At 40.7% G+C, this 15455-nt stretch overlaps 2 protein-coding genes across 14 annotated transcripts in view; one reads left to right on the plus strand and one right to left on the minus strand.

Moving 5' to 3' along the window:
• The window catches only part of pnpla7a (patatin-like phospholipase domain containing 7a), a 55485-nt gene that overhangs the window by 39493 nt on the left and 537 nt on the right, over positions 1-15455 (minus strand). For 11 of the 13 annotated variants that reach the window (XR_009769912.1, XR_009769911.1, XR_009769910.1 and 8 more), the window contains exons 2-24: positions 15399-15453; positions 14144-14227; positions 13666-13753; positions 13471-13553; positions 13299-13405; positions 13074-13214; positions 11016-11175; positions 10043-10123; positions 9354-9482; positions 9188-9268; positions 6367-6496; positions 6158-6232; positions 5962-6035; positions 5720-5875; positions 5234-5311; positions 4893-5098; positions 4673-4804; positions 4422-4545; positions 2908-3021; positions 1335-1401; positions 1110-1259; positions 769-832; positions 508-676 (exon numbers count right to left, since the gene is read on the minus strand). Coding sequence is in view for 10 of the 13 variants with exons in the window: in XM_061698436.1 (XP_061554420.1) it covers positions 508-676; positions 769-832; positions 1110-1259; positions 1335-1401; positions 2908-3021; positions 4422-4545; positions 4673-4804; positions 4893-5098; positions 5234-5311; positions 5720-5875; positions 5962-6035; positions 6158-6232; positions 6367-6496; positions 9188-9268; positions 9354-9482; positions 10043-10123; positions 11016-11175; positions 13074-13214; positions 13299-13405; positions 13471-13553; positions 13666-13753; positions 14144-14227; positions 15399-15452 (2547 nt within the window). In the remaining 3 variants the exon portion in view is untranslated. The remainder of the gene's footprint in view (positions 1-507; positions 677-768; positions 833-1109; positions 1260-1334; positions 1402-2907; positions 3022-4421; positions 4546-4672; positions 4805-4892; positions 5099-5233; positions 5312-5719; positions 5876-5961; positions 6036-6157; positions 6233-6366; positions 6497-9187; positions 9269-9353; positions 9483-10042; positions 10124-11015; positions 11176-13073; positions 13215-13298; positions 13406-13470; positions 13554-13665; positions 13754-14143; positions 14228-15398; positions 15454-15455) is intronic. The other 2 variants (XM_061698431.1, XM_061698429.1) reach the window with 1 other exon arrangement.
• fut7 (fucosyltransferase 7 (alpha (1,3) fucosyltransferase)) overlaps positions 363-15455 on the plus strand; it is a 40958-nt gene continuing 25865 nt past the window's right edge. Inside the window, exon 1 of the mRNA XM_061698441.1 lies at positions 363-453. The gene's annotated coding sequence lies outside the window, so the exon portion shown is untranslated. The remainder of the gene's footprint in view (positions 454-15455) is intronic.

Consider the following 15455-nt stretch of genomic DNA (forward strand, 5'->3'; position numbering starts at 1 on the left):
CTTTGTTCAAAAACCTGACGTGATAGAGGAAAAACTGAGATCAGTTTTGGATTCGGCACCCAAACATTTGTTAAAAACAGCTGTCAGACCTAACTCAACAAAAATTGTGTTCTCCAGTGAATCAAACAAACAAATTAAATAGACTCCCAAAGCGTGTAACCCATATAGGAGCAGGAACAAATTCTTATCGTCAGCTCAGTTAGGCAAGGTCAAGACAAACCACTGTGGTATGACTGATAGAAAACACATTTTTATCGACTGCCTCAAGGGTTATTGCAGTTTGCCTCAAGGGTGATGCTCGTCCTTGTACATGAAATAAGACGTCCCCCCTAGTGAAGATATATAAACTGCGTGTTGATTAAACGAGTTGATTCCCAACTTTCACAGCTACCGTGTCATCTGAAAGACATAGGTGCTTGATCTGCACGACACGACAAAACACGGCCATACAAGGTAAGTTTTCTTAAGCCCCATTGATTCTTCCTTTGCACCCCCTTAACACCTTACCTCTCCGACGGCGGGGTGCTGCTCACCCAGGCCCACAATTATGATGCTGTCGGCCTGACGAATGCACCGCTGAGTCCAGGGGGTCAGTGTGTAGTCTGTTTGGTAGAGAACTATGCGATGGATGTCTTCCTGTTGGCCCAACCAACTTGACAGACGATATTCATGAACACTGTGACGGGGAAGGAGCAGGACAGGGAATAAGATAACCGGATGTTTGTCCTGCTATATCTTATATCATGGAAACCTGTCGTAAAACATTGCCTGTCTAGTGCTGCAGCTCCGAGGCGTTGTTTAATTATATCACTGGTCAACAGAAGAGTGGGACCTGAATGTGAAAGAGGCAAATGTGTCGTCACACTTTTTGTTTGATTTATTACAAAGTAGCTCCTCCTATTGATATGTCCTTTACTGTTGTCCTATGAGAAACTTTATTGAGAACAACACTGTCACCAAGCTTTACAATCAATCAATCTAACAATTAGGTCTTTTGAATGACATCTTCATGAGCTTAAAGGTAAACAGGATATTGAAAATTCTTCTACCGGAAGCAGAAAAGGACACACTCAGCAAAGTCATAGCTTCCACATAACAATTATTTGTACCTATTGCAAGGAGCGCATGCTGCAGTTCCAGGGTAAAGGCGGTGAGCGGCACCTCCTCAGAGACGGGAAGGACTGTCACTGTGGAGAGGTTGGAGGCCTGGTTGCCCGCGTCCCATTTACTGCCAGGGGTGTGCAGCACCAAACTGCGACCTGGGGGTAACACAGTCAGTGTTACCGAACAGTTGTTGTTGTTTCCTCATGAAACAATATATAAGGCACACACACCTGTTAGAGGAAGATTAACCTGCTGGAGGATCTTTTGTCCAAGCAAGTGGATGAGCCTGGTGACAACCTGCAATGCAAAAACATTTTAGAAGCAAGTCTCTGACCTAATAGACTCAATGTTAATTTCTTTGAGGGAACAGATTGTAAGATTTTTAAGTATCGATAGTCATGAAAACATTTTTAGATTCCATTCGGGGCAGGGCGGTGTACTACAGTGGTTAGCACATTTGCCTCAAAGTTCTAAGATTCTGGGTTCGAATCTGGGCTCTGGCCTTCCCGTGTGAAGTTTACATGTTCTCCCTGTACTCAAGTAGGTTTTCTCTGTGTACTCCGGCTTACTGCTACACCCCAAAAAACATGCATGTTAGGTTAATTGAAAACTAAATTGTCCATAGGCGTGAATGTTTGTCTATATGTGCACTGCGATTGACTGGCGACCAGTCCAGAGTGTACCCTGGCTCTTGCCTAAACTCAGCTAGGATAGGTTCCAGGTCACCCATGTCTCAAATGATGGTAAGCACTATAGAAAATGGATGGTTGGATGCAGTACTTAATTTTCGACCTTTGTAACTACTGATTGTGTGTCAACTTCTCAGCTGTCTTGTGATGGTTCTGGATCTGTTTCTCTTACTTTGATACATTATTTCACTAACCGCTAGCTACAAAAAGTATCCCCAGGAAGAAAATACAATTTGCAGAGTTCACATGGAGGTCTGAAAAAAATGATGTAATGTGATAGCTACCAATTTATACTACAACGATAGAAATGCCACTACTAATTTTGTTCTTTTGTTGGCGTTTATGACAGTTTGGACAATTTTAGTACAGTAATACAGTAAATGAGTTGGTAGAATTACCAAAAATACAGAAAATACTTGAGGTGATGAAGGGGCCAAGGAAGAACCCATTTAAATATTGGTGAGGATCTGGATAAATGAAATGTGGAATTAGGAATGTATTTCCATCCACTGCCTGTTCATCATTCTCCATGAAACAAAAGTAGCTTGTTATCCAACAAACACATGGACAAACATTATTGAATCCATCCTTTTTCTATACCGACTGTCCTCATGTATGCTACTGCCTATCCCAGAAGACTGAGTGACAGGCGGTGTACACTCTGGACTGGTCAGCAATCAATCACAGGGCACATATACACAACCATTTACACACAATCACAGCCTTGGCCATTTTAGAGTCTTTAATGAAGCTGAAATGCATGTTTTTGGAATGGGGAGGAAGCCAGAGTATCTGGGAGATACAAAAACACGTAAACTTGGGGGGGAACATGTAAACTCCACACTGAAGGTCCTAAGCAGAGATTCAAACCCAAAATTGGTGAGGGTCTGCTCTCTCCTCTATATTTTGTATTCGGGTTAAACAGCATATTTTCAAAAAACAATTACAAAGTATCAGACATCCAAATTAGCTTACGAGTCACGACTGATGAATCATAACCAACCAACCAGACAGCTACCAGAAATAAGAACCACAGATCTGGAATATTGTTTATATTGTGAGCAACTATTTGAATTGCCCTTCACAAGAACGAGTTCAAAGGCCTTAAGGCTACCTGTGGGAACTTCCTCTTGATGGAGCTGAGGGCGCCCTCAGGCAGCTTGGCGAGCTCAGAGTCCCGTACGGCGTGGACGGTGGTGGCTCTGTTTTGATGGGTTAGGGCCTCCACCTGTGCAGAGAATGACAAGATTATAAATTCCAAACAAAAGGAATACATAACTTTTCAATATCATCCGTATGTAGACAAGCGTAGCCTAACATGCTGATTTTATCTTCATAATTGATGCTTGGAGAGTAACCGAGTGGTGTGAAACATAACTCCTACAAAATGACAGCTTCCCGTCTACTGATATCAGTAACGATAGCATCCTTCAACTCAGGTATTATAAGAGCTATCAAGTCAGAGAGAAAAAAATATGCATACGACATTGTTAATGAATTCCGACAGATACAGGCACATGAACCAATTATACACAAATACTATAAAATGTACACCCACATGCCAAGTTATAAAACTAATGCATGTATGGGTAAAACAACAACTAAAAAAAAACTGCAACAACTCTTCCCTTTATTAGGATTATTAACTGTGCAATTTTACGCATTTTGTTTGACTTTTGCTGAACAAACTCCTTTTCCACTTCTGTTACTGTGGCGATAGGAGTTTCTTAAACATCCATCCATCCATCCATTTTCTGAGCCGCTTCTCCTCACTAGGGTCGCGGGCGCGCTGCAGCCTATCCCAGCTATGATCGGGCAGGAGGCGGGGTACACCCTGAACTGGTTGCCAGCCAATCGCAGGGCACATACAAACAAACAACCATTCGCACTCACATTCACACCTACGGCAACGTAGAGTCTCCAATTAATGCATGTTTTTGGGATGCGGGAGGAAACCGGAGTGCCCGGAGAAAACCCACGCAGGCACGGGGAGAACATGCAAACTCCAAACAGGCGGGACCGGGGATTGAACCCTGGTCCTCAGAACTGTGAGGCTGACGCTCTAACCAGTCGGCCACCGTGCCGCCAGTTTCTTTAACAGGTTTTTAAAATTTCTTTAGTAGCAATGCATGAATCTTAATCATAAAATTCAAGAATATCCAGGTGGAAGGGTATCTGTGTAGATATCAAATTTGATGCTGATCAATATAGGTTGTTTGGATTTTTCTTTTTTTCCCACAGACCCCATTGAATGTTATCACCTCCGCCAAGTTAAAAATGCATTGAGAAAAGTTTTGTTGTTGTTGGGATTAGGCAAAAAGTACACATTATTTCTATTAAATATTATTTAGGGTGTGAGTTGCTAAACAACAATCTTGTATACTTTGGTAAGAATCCAAATAAAAGTGTCGATAAAATGCCTTGTTCTAATGAGTGCTACTCTAGCTTTTAGTTTGTCTTAAGCCAGCTTGCTGACCACGTAGCAAATGTGTGGAAAGAAAACAATGCTCTTGCTGATCATCAATGGAAAATATTCATGCAAAAACAATCACTGTGACAATTGAAGATGTTAGTTTTAAACATTTTATCTACATATTACTCTTCACTGCTGTCCATCTTGGTCCTTACCACTCCAATCAGGTCACCACGGCCATACTCTCCTATCAGTTCCTTCTTGCCATCCTCCTTCATGATTACAGAGCGCAGTCGTCCACTGAGCACGATGAAAGTACTGTCGGATTTCTCTCCCTGCCTGGATAATATACTTCCATTAACGGCAATTCAACATAACAAGCTTGAGAGCCCAGATCAGTGTTTATCTCTTTGGAAAAGGACACCAAGATGGCATTGACGATTAAGCGGAACTTTGCTGAAAGTACCTGTAGACGGCCCTGCCGGCTTCCACGGCCATCCAATCGAGTGCAAAGTCGATCTGTCTGACAAAGGATGACATCCTCCTTACCACAGTGTGAGCAACGTTCAGCACCACCTTTGGCTCCACGCGCATTATCCTAAAGAGGGGAGGGAAAAAAAAAAAAAAAAAGGATCCTTGAGCATGGAACACAAACACATATATGAACTTAATTCAGAGGAACTAACTCATAGAAATGGGTTTTGGAAATGGAGAGGAAGCTGCAGTCCCGCTGTGCTCGAACAGTAAATATGAGGGGCTCTCCGGTCAGGACAGCAAGCTGACCGACAAGCTCTCCAGGGTGCGTCACAAAAAGACGTGTGTCTTCCTCACGGTCAATCATCCGCTGGTAAACATGGAGGAGGCCCGAAATCACAAACTGAATGCTCACTTCCTAAACAAAAGAGCAGAGAGCAAAAAATTGACTTTCAATCATTAATATGATATTACAGCTACCTCTAAATTTAGGATGAACAATAAGATGCCTGATATCAATAAGAAAAAATGTAAGAGCTTTATTGAGAGTGACCTGATCTCCCTGACGAGCCACTACAGAACCAGCTTTCACTTGATGGAGGGTCACTCTTCCCTCAAGCAGGCTGGGATCCTGCAAACCATGTATAGTATACATCTTAAATCATATATAGTTATATATATAGCCAATTTAACCAACACTGCTGGAAAAAGCATGAGCAGTTTGGTTACAGAAAGAAGCTCCTTGGGGTAAAAATCCATTCTTCTATTTGACGATCTATATGATTTGTCATTCTAAAGAATAAGCATTAAGTTAATTAATTTTTATTATATTTCATTGATGTAAGTATGTGATCAATGCATGTATTTTCACTACATTCTAACGAAAATGTCATTTGAGGACAATCTCGTCACTAATCAGGGTGAGTTATCAAAATCTAGTAGTCAGGGATTTGAAACCCGACAAAGAAAATAGATGATAATAATAATAATATGAATAATAATAGTAGTAGTAGTTGTGTTAGTAGACTGGACCTCTCACCTGCAACTGGATGATCCCTAGCAGGTCTTTTTTGGCAGCCTGGAAGACTGTGCCGCTCTTGCTGAGGTGAATAGCGTCAGACTGCCCCCCGCTGTCCGTGTAGTGAAATACCTCAGAGGGCGTGTGCTGCATGGTCACGCTCTTCTTCAGGCTAGACTACACACATGCACGCAATGTAGGTGAATAACGGCGGAATGGGTAAAATCAAACTGATCTTGAATCTGATGAAACCGGCGTTTTACCTTCTGACTGGCAGGACTGGGTGGAGTCTCATCTATGTTGACTCGAGCCCGTTCGCACGCCATGGTCATGTCGCCTGCAGGTTGTAACCAGGATGAAAAAAAAATAAAATAAAAATAAAAAAATAAAATGAATGTCCGTGAAACCTCCCTTAATGAGCGAGTGAGTTATTGCCCAAAGTTTAAGACAGTGATCAACCTGCGCTGTCAGGGGGCATCGAGATGGATCGTTGCTTCCTGTGGCTGTTCGAAGGACTGTCCTTCACACCATCTGCTTCACATGTAGTGAGATAGTATTGGATAAGGCTCAATATCAGCAAAAAACCATTACATGAATGCATGTGGGTGTGTGTGTGTGTGTGTGTGTGTGTGTTTGTGTGTGTGTGTGTGTGTGTGTGTGTGAGAGACCTGTCTCTGCGGGGCTCTCTGTGGTGCCCACAGCTAACTCATCTTGGAAGTGCAAACGGCGAGTCGTCTTGCCCGATATTGCTTCACTCGCCACGCTGTTCACGTTGGACAAAGGCACCGCATGGCTCTCCTGTCAATTAAACAACAACAAAAGTCAGCAGCACATTTAAATTAGTAACGTCACTGGTAGTGATTACGATTTCATGTTGAAACTACAAATCCATGGTTGTAGATGGCCACAATAAATAAAACAGGGCATCTTCCAATTGTTTGATATTTTATGTTTACAGTATAATGAAAAAGTATGTGAAGTAATCAATTATCAAATTCACAACTATTTTGATAATCAAATCATTTAGAGACATTGTTTAATGTAAAGTCTTCAGAATGTCAGCCTTTGCTACTCTAAATATTCAGATTTATTCAATTTCTGCATAAATTGATCATAAAATGCGGTCTGACCATCTAAATGTAAAGAATAAAACTTTAGAGCCGGGTTAAACTAATACTACATAATTATGTTTTTATATTTTTATTGTAAATACCATGTAAACATTCACAGGACAGGGAGGGGGAAAGTAAGTGAACCTCTAGGCTACGGATTCTCTATGAGCTAATCAGTCAGGTGTGAGCCAACCCCGAGTCCAATCAATGAGCGCTGATGTGTGGCTTAAAGCTGCTCTGGCCACTAGAAATACACACCAGTTGAGAAGTGTCTCCTGTCAAGAGGCATTGCCTTGATGTGTACCATGACTAACTCCAAAGAGCTCTCGGAAGACAATGATTAAGAATTGTTGACTTGTATAAAGCTGGTGTCAGTTGAAGACTTAAAGAAATCAATGGCACATGCAAACATCTCTGCTGACAAATCTACCACACGTAAAACCTTAAACTAGAATGGTGCTCATTGGAGGAAGCCATTGATGTCCAAAGGGAAAAAAAAAAAAAAAAAAAAAAAAAAAAGTGTGCTAACGAGTGACTACATGTTCCACAGCACTAATGGCATCATTCTGTGGACAGATGAAACTAAAATTGAATTGTTTGAGAGGAACACACAACCCCACGTGTGACGGAAAAACAGTACAGCACACTAACATCAAAACTTTTATCCCAACTATGAAGCATGGTGGAGGGAGCGTCATGGTATGGGCATGATTTGCTACATCAGGGCCTGGACAGCTTGCTATCGTCAAAGGGGAAAAATGAGTTCACAAGTTTATCAAAATATCTTGCCATCTGTCCAACAGCTGAAGCTCAAAAGAGGATGGGTGTTGCAACAGGACAATGATCCAAAAGCCAGAAGCAAATCAACAACAGAATCAGAATCAGAATCATCTTTATTTGCCAAGTATGTCCAAAACACACAAGGAATTTGTCTCCGGTAGTTGGAGCCGCTCTAGTACAACAAACAGTCAATTTACAGAACACTTTGGGGACATAAAGACATTGACAAAAAACAATTGTGCAAAAAGATGCAGAGTCCTCTAGCACTTAGAGCAGTTCGAACGACTAATATTGCAATAGTCCGGTGCAATGACCATTGTGCAAAGGGCGCTGAGACTTCAAGGAGTGTATGCGGTTTAAAGTGACGAGTAGTGCGATCATCTGGGACAATGTCGGTTGTGCAAATGTTACAGATACTCCTCAATCAGTGTGCAAATGGAGCAGATGCTACTCTGGCATGAGTGGCCAGTATATGCAAATAGTGCAGCATGGCGAGACAACTACAGTGAGTGCACAAGTAATAAATAATTGGCCCCACAGAAATGTGACAACGAACTCAAGTCAAAAAATTGCCAGCTTGTTGTAATGGAATTATAGGTTAGATGTTTAAGAAGTTGATCGCAAGAGGGAAGAAGCTGTTGGAATGTCTACTAGTTCTAGTTTGCGTTGATCGGTAGCGCCTACCTGAGGGAAGGAGCTGGAAGAGCTGGTGACCGGGGTGCAGACTCAACCCGATTGAGATGCTGTGGCAGGACCTCAAGAGAGCCATTCACACCAGACATTCCTGGAGTGTTGCTGAACTACAAATGTTTTGTAAAGAGGAATGGTCCAAAATGTATTCTGACAGTTAGGCACGTCTGATCTGCAACTACAGGAAATGTTTGGTTGAGGTTTTTACTGCCAAAGGAGGGTAAACCAGTTTTACATCCAAGGGTTCACTTTTTCCTCCATGTCCTGTGAAGGTTTCATTTTATGCTTGACAAAAATATGAAAACATAATTGTTTGTGTGGTATTAGTTTAAACAGACTGTTCATTCTTGTTATTTAGATGAATATCAGACTACATTTTATCTCTAATTTATGCAGACATTTAAGACATTCCAAAGGGTTTCACATGCATTTTTCTCCCACTGTATATACCACAAAGCAGGGGTTCTGTCAATAATAATGGATGATTAATTTATAGCGCAATAGTGTAACCTCAGCTTGTGGGACACATTTTTAGACTTCAGTTGAGGTGCGATTTATATTTAATAGCACATCCAATAAAATATATTTTAAAGCCTTTAGCAATTGGCCACCAAAGGCCCTTCAAGCATTCTCTTATGAAAGATATTTCTAGTCATAAAGTTTCCTCTGAACGGGTTATTACGGTGGATTCGTTTTGACCCGTATAAAGGACAGTGTTATGATGCTGTGCTTAATGTTGTGTGAAATTAGCTTGCATGTGCAGGACAGAGGGTTTATGTCACTTTCCGTCAATATCCAAGGATGGTTTCCTTCCCAGCAGCTGCTAATGTGAGGACCTCTGCATTAAAGAGTGCATAGACACACACAAACACACAAATAAATGCATAAAAATCATCTTCACACCTACCGGATTGAAGAGCTCGGTCGTCAGGCCCAGGTAGTTATGCAGTGCCAAGAAGGTGACTCTTTGGAGCCGCACCATGATTATCTGAAGCACACAATCAGGCTCAGGTCAGCAGAGAAGATCAAATTAAATATTTTAGTCATAATAATATCATTTGAAACAACGTTACCTGAATGACACGCACTAGTGTCTCAGGGTATTTCTTGAACACAGACTCAAAGGCGGATGCAGGTAAACGTAAGATGGTGGAGCGGGTGGCTGCACGAGCAGATACAGTCTTGTAGGGAGCTGGAAACCCCTGAAAAATAAGGAAAGAATATGACAAAGGTGATTTTTCATTTCAGTGAGGTTAAATATTTCATTGGCTACAATATGAATGAAGAACAACTAATCAAATGATGGAAATTCAGGAAGTATATCATCTTGAAAATTGACTATTAGATAAAGCTTATTTTAAAATATGAGGACATGAGCTTCTGAAAGAGTTGGAATGCAGATATACTTCAAATTCAAAGCTGGCTGACAAGTCCATGTCAGCCTGTTTAGGGAGAAAGATACAGTGCAATGCCAAAAATGCATTAAACCTCCAATGCTTCAAGATGAAACTGACAACATAACATAACCTATTGGGCAATTAATTGACAACTGATTATTCATGCCCATCCCTTGTAACTACTTTAATCCTCCAAGTTGGATTATCAAGAAAATACATTTAGAAAAGGAAAGGAAATGAAATTAGGACTTTTCATTTGGATGGGTAGGGAGAAAGCCTGAAGAAAACACATCAATGAACCCCTTGACTGGGAGGAGAGAGCAGACACAAACAGATCAGAGTGACTGTGAAATGAAGTCGCTCACCGTGATGATGTCCAGAATACTGAGCAAGCTGTGTACGCTGTCGCCGGGAAGAACATCCTTCACTGCTACTTCTGTACCATCCTACAAAGCAGAAAAACAACTTCTCAGCAATGCATCATGTGGACTCACAGTCAATCTGCCAGGGTTGAGGAAAATCTCTATACAAGTTCTATTATTTACTTTCTGAAATGTTACTTAAAGATCCTATGCAATCATTTTTTTTTTTTAATAATAACTGATGTCCTTTAAATCGTATCTGCATGATAATTTGGGTTGAAAATGCCCAGGTTGCCATTTTTCAAGCTATTCTTTTTTTTGCCTGGCAGTTGAGACGGATGGATTTCTCGTTAATATTCGACATGTAAATAAGCTTTGCTCTGATTGGATCTCGGATCTTGTCAATTTAAATTTGGAAAACAGTTTCGCTCTGGTTGGCCGTGGGCAATATCTCGGCGGCCAAGCGTTTATAGCGAACTAGTGTTTGGATCATTCGATTTGGGGTCTTACTATCATCGTGAAGCAGAATTCACCAAGCGTTGGATTAATCGCCCACGAAGAAGGAACGTGAGCAGAAATAACAGTTGGCGACTCACAACCCCGCAGAGGAGGGAACGTAGGAGAAAATAAGAGGATAAAGATATTTTGGGAGGCTGGTCCTGCGCTCCAGTTCAATTACTTCAGTGTAACCGGTGAGCGACGTTTATCGCTCACGCGCGTTTTGGCAACAATGACCACTGGCGTCGATATTTAATCAACAGTAAAAACACAAACACAGCACAACTATGGTTCCTTCAATCCTGGTTGGGAATTTCTCCCAAAATAAATTGGGGCCAGTTATTTCTCAAACCAGGTCACAGATTCATTTTGACCTATGTTATGCATAAAACAGTCGAACAATTTTGATTCTGATGGAAGGGGACCTTTTAAAAAAAAAAAAAAAAAAAAAAAAGGGAGAAACTATTTGTCAACCTACGTTCTCAAAGATGCAGAGCTCAAGTCGCCCATCCTGGACCACATAGATGCTGTCGTCGTCATCTCCGGGCTTGAAAAGACCCTCACTCTCCTGCAGCTCAACAAACACCATGTGGCGACACAGCTCGAGGAAGAGGGGCTTGTCAAAGTGTCCCAACACCCTACAGAAAACACAGTAGAAAATAAAATGGAAATGGAATATTTGAATACACCTGAAGTTGTAAAAATCGGAACAACAGCCAAGATTTACAGGAAAAATACGCTTGTTAAGTCACACAAAACCCCAAGCCCACTATCTCAAAAGGCTCACACAAATTTAGGGAGACGTCGGCTCAGTGAGCATCTAAATGAGTAACTCCACAAGTTCGTTTTGCGCTTTCGTGATGCTGGCAAAGAAGGGTAACACTGAGTAAAACGTAGAAATATGTTAACCTTAAAACAGGGAACTGAACATTTTGTGAGGTAGATGTGGAAAACGTGGTAAACCATTCTCTGTCTTGGCTGCTCATGACAATAAGTGGCTAAGTACAATTTTGGACAAATGCACCTTCCCTCCTTTCACTGCATTTGTCAAGCGTCAAAACAGTACACATTTTATTATTTAACTTCTATTTTACACTCGTAGAACAGATACGACTGCTAAATTGTTACTTAAGATGTTCCTTTTGTTGTCAGTAAAGATTTTATGATGGCAACAATCTGACCAAGGAATGGATTACTCCTATGGAAAAGGTCAGCAGCAACCCTCGGGCTTCCACCTTATTGATACAAAGAAGGTCCTTTGTTTATGACGAAGTTCCATTCCCATGGCGGCAATGGGAATCAGTCAGAATTTGGATCACTAACCTACGTTCTCGCAGAAGTCCTACTCACAGTAAATACAGTGGTGCCTGCAGATATAATCTGTTATCTGTCAACGTGTTACTCCACTGTTTTTGATCAAACGTCCTTTGCTGAAAGAGTTATAACACCATGACACTGATGCAATACTTTAGCCCGTCTATGGCGTTTTGCATTGTTTGTTAAGCTAAACAGACTTGCTAGCGGAAGCTGAAACTATATGCAGTTGTTTTAAATACACCGTGCAATTTTCATTGTTTAATATTACAGTAAACATGAACTGGGAGTGGCATTAAACAGCTTGAAGCCTGTCTTTTGAAGATTTGCTCACTATCTGCCAAACCATATTGTCTGCTATTAAGTGAATTGAGTTCACTGTCACCATACAGTGCTCGTATGTCAAATGTAGGTAAAAGCACAAACAAATATATATATCATGCAAACAAGAGCTCATATATTTATGACAAACACTTCTAAGCCATAAATATATAAACAATCACCTTTTCTTTCTTTTAACTAGTTCATTGCGTGATTAAACACCTAACCTACATTTCCATTACAACATTCTGCCAATTTTTTGACTTGAGTTTGTTCTCACATTTCTGTGGGGCCAATTATACATTACCCGTGCACTCACTGTAGTAGTCTCGCCACGCTGCACTATTTGCATATCTGTTGTTGACCAATACTGGCCACTCATGCCAGAGTAGCATCTGCTCCATTTGCACACTGATTGAGGAGTATCTGCAACATTTGCACAATCAACATTGTCCCAGATTACGACACTACTCGCTTGACGTCTCGGCGCCCTTTGCACAATGGCCATTGCACCTGACTATTGCAATATTAGTCTTTCGAAGTGCTTTAAGTGCTAGAGGAGTCTGCATCTTTTTGCACAATTGTCAAAAAAAAAAAAAAAAAAAATGTACCGGCATTACCAGATAACTAGCAACCCTTTATTGCTCAGTGACTGTTTTTTTCTCAATGTCTTTATGTCTCAAGTGTTCTCTGTCAATTGACTGTCTGTTGTCGTACTAGAGCGGCTCCAACTACCGGAGACAAATTCCTCGTGTGTTTTTTGGACATACTTGGCAAATAAAGATGATTCTGATGTTCGTAACCTGGAAACTTCATATGATGGGACTATCATAAACCAAAGACCACTATATGGGAGTTTTGCTGCTAAGAGAAACTGTGACTTTGACTTTGTCAAACCCACCTGACATTCTTCAGCATATAGAGCACCTCAGAGGGAAGATTTGAACTCTGCACGTCAAACTCAGTCAGGTCAGCCTCCAGCAGAGAGGGTGGCGGTTCTTTAGGCTGAAGAGTAGGAGGGTCCTTACGGATACGAAGGATTCTGTTCAGAGGGACAACATCATTTACCAAACAAGACTGCAGACATCTTGAAAATGCTTTTCACTTCCTCTTCTGTGGATCGTACTTGCGAGCAATGCTAAGAACTTTGGTTCTCTTGCGCACACGCTGTGGTTGCTTTGACACTGAGGTAGATGGCGAAGTAGTAGGAGGAATTGAGGACAAAGTCTGGACCTTAAAAAACAACAAGTTTAGAAACGGAGTCGAAATGGCATTGCTGTGGGACAAGTGTTAAACACCTTGCGCATGATTTTTCGACCATAGAAGAGCACTTTATCTCGTTTTCTGAAGCGATAATGAGGTACACCAGGCTGCTGTTCACCTTGACAGAGAATCCAAAGACCAAAACCATTATGACCCCATTTTCCATGAGAGACTTTAGACATTACTGAAATTAAAATATGAAATATCTTCAGTATCAAAGTGAGACTCACGAGCATGCTTGAACCTCCTGTACAAAAAGAGCACCACAATCCCGATCACTGAGACTGCGACGGCGGCACCTATCAGGACACCTGTGAGCTACAAGATAAACAAACAATGCCAAAAACTCTGAAGTTACCTGCAAAGTAACAAGGAGCACAGAAAAAAACAGATCTAGGCATTTTTGTTTTGTGGTTTTTATATTTAATGTAGAATGGTTTGGAGAAACACTTTTCATTGGACAGTGACAATAAGGTAAAAAGTTAGCCTTTACTAATTAAACCAAAGCATGGATACTAGTTGTAGGATATACTGTAGCCTCAGGTAAAATATTCATTTAATTTACCTTTTTTTTTTGCGGTATAATGCTCAATTTAAGTTCTGTAACTTTAATATAAAATGTTTAAAACACAAAGATGGTAACGACTTGTATAACACTGAAACGCAAAGACAAGCAGCCACAAATACTGTACATCACGTCATACTTACCATAGTGGTCTGCATCCTCTCCTCCACAAACTGTTGCACTCGTGATGTCACTGCTGAGATATTATTTTTGCTGTATACCAGTATCTGCAGACATTAGTGTACACAATCTTTCTCAAACAACAAGTATAACATTGTGACAATTGATTGATCATCATTGTCTAGCCTGTTGTTTATGTGCCTTTTACACCCTTTCTGTAGTCTTTGGCCGATATTAGTTTCTCTTTTTAACAGTCTATTACTATGTACATCTCAAGTGGGCACACATCAGAAATGGCTGTTTACACTGACAAGAAGACATGAAACAACCCAAATACGAAATAGCCCAAATTGCACGCAAGGAACTCCACAAGCACAAAAACTGCAGAGTGAAGACATGGAAGTTAACAATTGCACATAAGTAATACAAACCATGACAAACTGTTTAGTTGGCCAGTGCTGACTCTTCACTTCCACGCCAACAATTATTTTCTTATTTTATTGTGGGCACACTATTAATGTCACATATGTGCTTTTGTAAATGTGGTTGTCTTATTTGGGCAGAGGCAGGTGTATATAGCCTACAGTAAGTCACCAATTAGACCATAGCTGAATCTAGATGTTTACATTGCACTCACATTGGCAGATTTCCAATACGTAGTGGATTTATATCCACATTTAGAAGAGGACTGATTTCAATTTGAAGATATCCGATTTCTATTTACACTACCATGACACATATCCCAATTGTGCCCCTTTAGAGCAAAAAAAATCTGAATTGTGTGAAGTATAAATCCGGCCCAAGAATCTTTTTTTTTCTCCAAATGTGTTGCTACTTAAAACGATTTCCTTCAAAATGATGATTAAGGATTAGTTTCTGGGTCAGAGGCAGGGAAGAAAAAATTTGAAATTAGACATCCAATGTTGCATCATATATAATTGTTTACGCTTTTGCTGTAGTTTAGATTTACAGCGCGTGGTTTTTTTTCCCCCCCTTGTTCCTAATGTTTTATGTGTCTTGTTTGAGTTGTGTCTCTCAAGTGGCACAGTTCAAAAAATAATAATAAATTTGTTTTTAATTAAAAAAAATGGAATTGTGCCATTTGAACCATGCAGTGAAAATCCAGCCAGGATGTGTCTGGTTTGAAGGCAGAGACAAAAATTGAGAAATGAGAAGGGGAACTGCTCCCTGTAAGAGAGATTTTAGTGTTGTCTATAGTCACCACACGCTGTTGTTAAAACGTCTTAAATAAATGTATAAATCAACTGTAAAACCTACTGAACTGGCCCATCCACAGATGTCTCCATCGTCACCTTCTGTGCGGCAAGTCATCCT

This window comes from Phycodurus eques, chromosome 15, assembly GCF_024500275.1.
Source record: "Phycodurus eques isolate BA_2022a chromosome 15, UOR_Pequ_1.1, whole genome shotgun sequence".
Lineage (NCBI taxonomy): Eukaryota > Metazoa > Chordata > Actinopteri > Syngnathiformes > Syngnathidae > Phycodurus > Phycodurus eques.